This window comes from Orbicella faveolata, unplaced genomic scaffold (genome assembly GCF_042242905.1).
Source record: "Orbicella faveolata isolate gen_17 unplaced genomic scaffold, um_ofav_v1 contig_46, whole genome shotgun sequence".
NCBI lineage: Eukaryota > Metazoa > Cnidaria > Anthozoa > Scleractinia > Merulinidae > Orbicella > Orbicella faveolata.
The window spans coordinates 24,325,195-24,334,636 of record NW_028301576.1 but is presented as its reverse complement, the minus strand read 5'-3'; the positions used below and the strand labels follow the sequence as shown (position 1 = coordinate 24,334,636).

At 38.6% G+C, this 9,442-nt stretch overlaps 2 protein-coding genes across 3 annotated transcripts; one reads left to right on the top strand and one right to left on the bottom strand.

The window, feature by feature from the left end:
- The first annotated feature begins 857 nt into the window (after nucleotides 1-857).
- On the top strand, nucleotides 858-4,003 carry LOC110058031 (uncharacterized). Its single transcript, XM_089278761.1, has 3 exons — nucleotides 858-1,243; nucleotides 2,463-2,585; nucleotides 3,213-4,003. Exons 1-3 carry the CDS (start codon nucleotides 907-909, stop codon nucleotides 3,992-3,994), a joined length of 1,242 nt encoding a protein of 413 aa, XP_089134887.1. The 5' UTR covers nucleotides 858-906; the 3' UTR covers nucleotides 3,995-4,003.
- A 142-nt stretch (nucleotides 4,004-4,145) lies between these two features.
- Nucleotides 4,146-8,738, bottom strand: LOC110058118 (uncharacterized). 2 transcript variants are annotated; one of them, XM_089278559.1, is made up of 3 exons: nucleotides 8,248-8,738; nucleotides 6,404-6,703; nucleotides 4,146-5,353 (listed from the first exon to the last, which is right to left on the bottom strand). In XM_089278559.1, exons 2-3 carry the CDS (start codon nucleotides 6,696-6,698, stop codon nucleotides 4,956-4,958), a joined length of 693 nt encoding a protein of 230 aa, XP_089134685.1. In that variant the 5' UTR covers nucleotides 6,699-6,703; nucleotides 8,248-8,738; the 3' UTR covers nucleotides 4,146-4,955. The 2 variants fall into 2 exon arrangements, with proteins under 2 accessions (XP_089134685.1, XP_020620368.2); XM_020764709.2 differs by lacking the exon at nucleotides 8,248-8,738 and having other exon boundaries at nucleotides 6,404-7,080.
- Between the last annotated feature and the right edge of the window lie 704 nt (nucleotides 8,739-9,442).

Sequence of the window (9,442 nt, the reverse complement as noted above, 5' to 3'; positions counted from 1 at the left end):
TGAAACGGTTTGTCGATCTGTACAGTTTGTAGGGATGATAAAGACCGCTTTCGGTCCGTATACGGTCCGAAAATTGAGGGGACATCTTATCAGAGAGGGGGTGAAGCGGCTTGTCAGTCACGAATCAAAAACAGTCCTTTACCCTGCTTTACCGTCTGTTAAACTGTACGGATAATGAAGCTTTACTTTCGCACCGTATCAGTTTGTGTGTATAATTTGCACATGACTAGAACCTCCGAGACTCAAAGTAAACACAGAGCACCAGCGCCAAAGACGAAAACTCGCAAATTAACAGTGTTGCTATAACTTCTGTTTCTGCGATTTGCTATTTAATTTACAACCAATTACAGAGCGTAGTAGAACGTATACCGAAACACTATTCCAGTTTACAAATTGACGTCAGTTTTTCATGCGTCTCTCCTGTTATTGATCATGAATTACGTCATAACATTGTCTAAATAGCTGTGGATCCACGAGGCTGGATTCGCAGACTACTTTGACAATGCTACGACGAAATTCATTGTCAGCAATAGGACAGACGCATGAAAACCTGACGTTAATTTCTTTTTACGATAACAAATTGTCAAATTGTCCGCTCTCGCTCGTTGCCGCATTGCATAAATTATAAATTCATGTGTCTGTCTGCTTATTGACGGTGAAAATTAGTTTATGAGCGCGCGAGAATTTCTGAAGTTATCGTAAATTACTTTCGACAATTATTTGGAGACCGCACTACATCAGCCTGCGCTTTCAGAATGCACGTGCAGCAGCGCTAACGTAAACAATTATATGATATCTTTAGAGCACGGGTTTCTAAGGCAATTATTTCGTTTGTTTGTTTGTTTGTTTTTTTTAGCATTCAGGAAACTTCTTAGGAGTTTACTACTGTGCCCGGAACAGATAACAATGGAAGCAATTGGTTGTCTTTGCGAGGACAGTGAAGACTGTACAACGATAGCAAACAGAACTGACGAGTCTGAGGCAAACCTAACTGATGACGATTTAAAAAGCAACAGTGGACACGACTTTCAATCTTTAAGGACCAAGCTACGTTTATTGGAACGTTCCCTCGAAGAGCAACGAGTTACCTGTAATTACCTGAGGGAGGAGAGGAACGAAGCCCTGACTCTCAATAGCCTCTTGAAACGCGAGATCGAAGACCTCCGCAGGGAGGTACACACGGGAAGTACTCGGCCTTCTCCTGAGCCACGACAACATGAACAAAGCAGAAACTATAACACAGGTATGGCGCATGGTGTTATTGTTACCCATGTCCTTGCACTGCTTTTGTGTTTTTTAAATCTGTATTAAGAACCTGTTAAGGAAGATCAACGCGGATTGAGGCCTATGTACTATACATGCTATACGGGGGCCGGCGGCTCTGCCCGAAAGCAGTCTTTTTAGTTAATTTCAGGCTGGAGGTGTATAAAATGGCAGAGTATTCACAAGTTTAAGTATAGAAACAGGCAGGAAAAACTTTCGTTTAGGCAGTTAAAAGAACCAGCAGGCATATTAACGACGAAGAGGCGCGAAGATCTTTTTGGGGTTTATAATTAACTATTTTTGGATTTTCGACCTTTCTTAACGGAAAGTTTTTCAGGAAAAATTTTAGGATTGGTAAAGGCGTACTGTAGGTATGGGAAAGGGGCACCATTTTCTATGGAAGGTATATAAACGGTTACCTTTTCTGTCAAAAATGTTATTTAAAAAGGTAAGAGTTGGGACTTCGGAGACTCCTTGTAGCTAAAACGTTTCTGAGTGCCCCCCCCCCCCCCCCCCCAAGTAGGGATCGAAGCGTGTTTGTGGCCTTGTACTTAAGCAACACTTATCACCCTCAATGTCTGGCTATGTTTTCACCTGGGCATGACGAAGGGGTTTTTTTGTTGTAAAATTTTCTTAAATTAACATCTTCGTCAGCCATTTTTTTTCTTTTACACTGTTCTCCGGATTTAGCTGTTTTTGCACAATTTTTTAGGGAAAATCCAGAGAAACCGGATACCTGCAGATCTTTTATTTCTCAAACAATCTATCACGGGTATCAAAGACTTGGTACTCATAGGATAATAGGATACCCCCTCTTGAGGACAGTAGATATAGCTTCTGATTGAATAATACCGAATATTGGAAAAGGCAAATAGAAAATGGGTCAGAAAAATCTCTTAGAAGCTCATTCACAAATCAGCCGACCTACATTGTTTTGGGTAGTCACCGACCCTGAGTAAAAGTTTTGTCGTAGTCCGTTCATAACCGGCTTTGCTTTGCGAAGCAGTTATATTATCTCTGTTCTGCTTTGTGCACATAAAACAAAAGTTTATGAGAAAGTTTTCGTCTTCTCTGATGGAATTTACGACATGTGCCTTGAAAACGATCAAGCCTTGAATAAACAATGTTAATAGGCTCCCGCCATGCGTGAGAAAGTTAGAGAATTTTGTATGTATATATTTTTTCCTTTCATATCACAGGTCCACTAGTTAAAGACGAGACCGTGGTCGCTTTTGTACTTGCTTTACCGAGGAAACTAGTGCGTGGACTGGTGAATAGAGCGGCCTTGTTTGTATGGTGGACAGGAGCCTGGGCCAACGAAGGTGATGTCTTTTTGAGAGTATATTTGTGTGTGTTTTATAAGCCTTGTAAGATCCAGCCACTGCTCCCATATATACATATTTATCTGGGGCTGGGGTTTAAGATCGAGCAACCTTTGCAGGTTCAGCTCTGGAGTAAAACGACGCCTTAATGGCTACACCATCAGTTCTTTAAAATTCTCGGTAAATAAGAGGGCCTGATCGCATCCTATGACATGCTGATGAGTCCTAACCAGAACCAAACAGCGTCCCATGGTTACTCCACGGCTAATGAAATTTGCGCATGAACAATTTTGGGCAAACCGCCGAGATATGTCGTGTGAATACATTACTGAATATATTACATTTTGATCATGCAAATTTCAGGGTCCATCGAGTATAGACTGTAAACCTATGATCAGGCTGATTTGGAATGTAATTGTAACTAAACTTTAGATAATTAACGCTTTTTGTTAATTTTTGACTAAACAGCAATCTGAGAATAAAAGCTAGTATGTGAGGAAAATTTTGGGACAGCTTGTTCTGTCAAGTTTTGTTCCTTAGATTTTCGTAGGGACATTTTTCCTTTCGCCCTTTTAGGATAGGAGTGCTTGTTGGTCTATGTGACTCTTGCAGCTCCTTTCTTTGCAGGACTGGGTTTTCTACAGATTGAGAATAAGTGGGTGGAACTCCAGCGAGTAAAATACCAGTTGGAGGAACATAATTCCTGTTTGGAGAATCAAGTCTATTCATTGCAAGAGCTGCTGACCGAGAAAGAAGTCGAGATTGTCCGACAAATTGAGCGAAACAAAGATCTTACAAAAAGATTAAAAACGCAATGTGGGATCTTTAGCGATAAGAGCAATCCACTGGATAGGATGGCTAGACACATTCACACCGTCGCAGCGTTTTCCGAGAGCTTAAGTGAGGAAATTGAAAGAATAAAAGCAAAACTGGATCACAGGCTCGCACAGTTCCAGGGCGTTCACCGTGATATTGCTCGACTGACTGAAGGTCAGCGGTTGCTTGAAATCACCAAAAACAACCTCGAGAGAAGAGTAGAGAACTTAGCAGACGCCCACGCGTATGACTGCCATAACCACTGCCCTGAAACCTTGCAGGCGCGGGTGGTTTTGTCGAACAATGTTGCAAGTGAAACACCCATTATTACTAGCGACGCCAACAAGTCACACCCGAAAGAGCCTGGACGTAATAGATGCCGTGTTTGTGGAATATTTTGCGGCGGCTTTTGTGCTGTTATGGTATTTTTGCTTACGTTTCTAGTCACCGTAATTCTGTTTCATTTTGCTTTGATGGCAAGCAGTTTGACGCTGCCTTCTGTTCCAGAAGATGAGTTTTCTGCAATGCCAATCAATTTTTGTTCGTTGTTTAGTTTGCCTCCAGTAATGCCATTTTGGTCTTGCCAACCTTAGTAAACTTTTCATTCCATGTGAAAGTGAAAAACAAAAAGCGCACGAATTTTTTTCAATCCTTGGTCTTTTGTGATGGTACTGCATAATAATCAGAAACAAATATTTGAAAACATCAAAGTTTGAATTCTATTACCATTCCAACAACAATGACTTGTCTTGTTTTGTCTGTGTTTTATTTGAATAAAAAGATGTGATCTAATGGATATAAATTATTTCAAAGCACAAGTCATACACAAAGTGTACTCTTTTATTTTGAAAGTTCAGGATGCCTGCCTGACGTTTAAGGCCTTGACCACTTGTTTAAAGTAATTGATATAATTATGTAAATGACTAATTTTTATTAAACGTTAACTTTTAATCTTTCATATCCTCTAAAAGAAACGATCAAGACAAAGGAGTCGATTCCATTTATGGCAAACTTAAAAAAAAATTTCTTATTTATTAAAACCCTCTCATAATTTCGAGTTAACTTGGAAAAATAATCCTTTTTTTAAGCTCCTATACAGATCAATGGATCAAACATGCGTCGTGGCAATATGATTATAAACAGATTCGGTGATCACAGAAACATTAAATACGTAAGAATTTGTTTTCCTCTTTTATTTGAAGCAATAAACGTTTTGTTACTAAGCTTGGTAACTAAGTGAAATGTGTCTGTTTAACAGCAAAACCTTGAAAATACTACTAGTGTGCCAAAAGCACTACAGGTGTACCAAAGGTGGCATATAGTATATGCGTGACAATGAGGTCCTAACTTTTCAGTCAATGGATATAGCAAGTTGGTGTTGTTTGGTTTCCTGTGTAGGTTAGTTCTGTATTTTTATCGTGTGCATTAGATACTAGCGCACAATCATTTGAATTAAAACTATTGAGCAGTACTTTCCTCGGGTAAAAAGGTTAAGAGTAGCAAACAATTATTCACGACGATAAAATACTTTATAAGCACTATTTTTAAGCTCATTTAGAAATGATAATTGTTCATCACAAATACGAATGTGGCAATAAGCGTCAAAAAAATCAAAACAAGGAAAACTACTGCTGAGAAATTACTGCATGGGAACACATAAGAGCGATGGTAACGCCCATGAATTCCTAACAAATCAACTAAGAGCTGCTTCAAGCATTCAGTGTCTTGTTCCAGCTTACTGCACCTGTTTACTTCGTCTTGAAACTTATTCTCAAAGATTCTATATTGTTGTCGATGTTGCACCAACTCGTTGCTTTTCTTGTCCAGCAATTTTCGCAGATCTTTGGGATGGTCGAAGACACCCCTTCGTGCGCCTGTCTGCCTCCACATAGTAGAAACCGGTAGGCTACCACGACGTTTTTGGTCCACGAGGTGGTCGGAATCGATGTAACCTGGTTTGGTGTAAAGAGAAGAGATTTGCAAAGCTACACACAACTCCATATTGCGTTTTGATCCTCGTGCATCCAGAGCGCATGTTGCACCATACCCTCAGACCATACATGATAATTTCGTTGGGCTTTAGTCCTTAATTCGCACAGTTTTGCATAGAATTCAGAACTATGTGCTTATTTGGCTTGCTCCTAGAGCGGGCAAGATAATATAAATCTTGCGCTGTGATTGGCCTGCGATTGGAATCACGATCAATATTATACACCCTCTGTGATACAAGGTAGGGAAGATGGCCTCCTTTTCTATTTTGTACTCAGGCTATTTTTCATTTTGTAGATTACCCTCACTTTCCTCTACAACATGGCCTCATATGACGTGACAACATTCGCCCTGCATCTTACATTCATCATCTTGGATTTCTTACAAGACATGAAGGAGAATAACTGAAGAATGACTGAAATGATGGGAAGAATGACGAAGGAACTTATAACAAGTTTAAGCAAATCAGAAAGTTTTAATGAACAGAACAATGAGTTGTAAATATTGCTGCATTTCGGAGAGTGTAGAACGTGAACGACTACGGCCAGTTCTTCAGATTCTTTTTCGAGTTTTTCACTGTCTTATTACGTCTTCAGTTTTGAAAGCGATAAACAAACTGTATGACCAGATTGTCTTGAGTTTCGTAGCTTAAAGGAGCTCACAGTCAAGGCATTTTGAGTTATTTTGCCCTGACAAAATTACCTTTAATAAACTGAAGGGAACCTAAAAATAGTATTTTGCTGAGATAGAAATACACCCAAGAGATAAAAATAAGCCATGAAGAAGCAAGGGTGGTCAAGGATGGAGAAGAGTAACATGGATCACAGACAACGAACATGAAAAATTTAGGCTAAACGTTTCAAGATACGAAACCGTGACGTAGCTCCTTTAAATATAAATTCATTTTTTTTTCACCCTGTCACATCGCCATAGTAGTGGTTGTGTTAACTCCCTAACAATATTCTCTTTTCGGAGCACGGGGATTTCTGTTTCTAAGACGGTCATTGAATTACCTGTTCCTTTTGATCCATCTTTGACAACCAGTACGTCAGTGATTTCTTTCTCTTTGAGGGCAGAGTTCATCCTTACTTTCAGAAGCTCGTTTTTCAACCTAGCTACTTCTTTTCGAAGCTTTTCGTTCTCCGTTTTAGCAGCATCTCGTTCTTTCCTCATATGGTTTGCTTTGCCTTCGCTGGCCGTCACTACAGCTTCCACCTCAGATAACTTTCTTGTAAGGCGTTCAATGCAAAGCTCTGCTGAGTCGCCGCCATTTGGTTCCATAGCATGCCTAGGTATGGGCATTCTCATACAACCTTAGAAATAGCAACATCAAAAAAGAAAATTAAAGGCTAGCATTGGAGTTGGATCATAATAGAAATGCCGGTTTTGATACTCTGGAACTAATAAATCGATCGGGAGATCTATCAGCCCCAGATCGAACAAACGAATCATCGAATAGTTGAACGATCGATTCACAGAACCAAAGAACCCAAAACCAGATGTAAAAGAGCCAATAATCCAAGCATGCAACGACCCATCGAAACTGAGATCTAAAGAATCAATGATCCGTCGAACCATTGCAGCAAAATGCAACTATCTAAGGATCGACAAGGAATCGCATTGGACGATCCATACGTATCCATTCTACAATTCTTTACCAAGTGATATTAGAATATTGATATCCCACAAGGCGCCAATCATGGGTGAACAAGTTGTGGTTATCTTCTCCACATAATATGTTACCATGGCAACTGTATAACCTGTTAAAATATTTTTTTCTTCATCTTGAAGTGCTTATAATTCAAAACGAGCTCGGTGACCCCATCTTTTATCGTAGAATTGTAGTTTAGTAGGATAAAATATAACTTTCCGAGAAGTTAAAAAATTCTGTAAGGTTCAGAGCCACATTAGTTTTTTGAAAATCGAAGTCACAGTACTTTTAGAAGCTTTTATCTAGTCAGGAACCATCTGTCAGAAGCGAGAATTTTAATGCAAGTGATCAGTGTTTTCGTTTGGTGCTTCGGGAAAACAGAAGCGACAGATCGAACTCTATTTTCCTTGGAAAACGGCATCTCTCCAGATTCATAAATTAAAGACTAATTTTAATTCAGGGGAGAATGTTGTCTTCGACATTCAATATTTTAAAGCTTATTTTACGAACATGGTATAAGCTGGGTTATACGGTGGTAATGTTGTGAGATATATCTTTAGTGTTTATTTTATTATTATTATCAATACATGAAGATAATATTTTTAATTGTCCTATCACCCTGAGAAATAGTTTGAATTCTCGAGATATTCCCAGTATTGCGTTTCTGTGACATTAGAATCATACTTGACAATACGGCATAACTGGATTTTTACTGTCAATTTAGCGTTAAGCGAGTATTTGAATTCATATGCTCGTATTTTCATATAACCTGCAGCGAACTAATAACTGAAACATGATTCTTATTCACCAGAAAGAACTATTTGGTTTGGGTATGTTTCTTTCTGTCACGCGCAAACAAATAAGCAGGTATAAAATGACAGCAAATAAAATACCAGCAGAGGAGAGTTGGAAGCTGATAAAGGTATTTCCTATATTGATATATTTAGGGTGCTCCTGTTGAAAATAGTGCTATTTTAACACACTTTAAGGTTGCAACATATCAGCTCCGATAAACACTCAGAGCAGGCCTGCGTGCGGTTTTTTTTGGCATAACATGTTAAATAATTCTTTCCTAAAACGTCCTCTATGGTCCTCTACCAACACATCTGCATGCAAACTGATATTTTAGGTCGGCGGTGCACAAAGCGATTTACATTACATTTCTTGTTATTTACAGTATAAATAACGTAACTTCAAGTCACTTACCTGTGTAACTCTGTTTCCACAGTGTATTCGCTCAACACAATGACGAATGTTCACTGACTAAGACGACAGGTATAATTATAATTAAGGCCACTGCTGTTGGGCAAGAAGCGTTAGACGCTTCAATTTTAATGCCAAGTATTTGACAGAGCTAACAGGTGGAATGGCATTTAATAAGAACTTGGAAGGGATACGCGGAAAAAGCATTGCAAATGTTTCTAAGAGATTATGAATATTGCTTTTTTGAGAAAATGCAAATCAGTTCTTGACAGCTCAATTTGAATTTCTGGAAGCCTCCCGCCAGCTTAGGAAATTTTCTCTTAGCGTTGTTTTAAGTTACCACCATTTCTTTCCCTGTCCAGTTCGTTCGTTTACTAAGCTAAGATAGCTCAGTTTCGCAAAGTAAGTTAACAAACACCATTAAAGTTCTGTCTACAGTTAACCTTGTTCGTGAAGGATGAGAGACAAAATTACCTTTATGAACGACAATATTTGTATCGATAGTAGACCCTACGGGAAGCTGCAATACCAAGTCATGTATATGTCGTTTTTTAAATATTTAATCATACTAAAAGGTGATATGTTTCTACAATGCATCCTGGTTTGAGACCGCTAGGGTAGAATTTATGACATTCGATGAATGAAAACATCTTTCAGAGAATTATTTGCACAAAAGTAGCAAAACTGTTTTCGAGGTTTTATTACTACACTTTTATCAGTTCAAAAGGCAACAAAGTCCAATAATAACCTCCATTAGACGATTATCTATAAAATTGAAAACACTAAAGGGAAATATTTTTAGGCATTGTCACGATTCTTGTCCTTATTCCTTCACGTAATACAGCATCAGCATGGCGACTCAAAAATTATTCTGTAAATAACACGATGTATGTGTAAACGGATGGTAACGTGGATTTGGAGAAGTTTAGGTAATTAGCTTTGAGTTAAAACTTGTTGGAGGTTACATGTAAATAATTTATCGCATTTTGGTAACTGGGGTACTGGTAGCACGGTTTTTGAGCAGTTTTGAATCCCGTCGAGGCCATTTTTGTGTTATGCGGTCTCAAGCAGTTTCTTAAGGATGCTCTCGCCGAAAATGTTCCGACGTACAGATTTAAAAAAAAAAAAAAAAAAAAAAAAAAAAAAACTTGCTAAGGAGTAAGGAAATGATCAACTTTTGGCAAAAAAATGAAAAAAT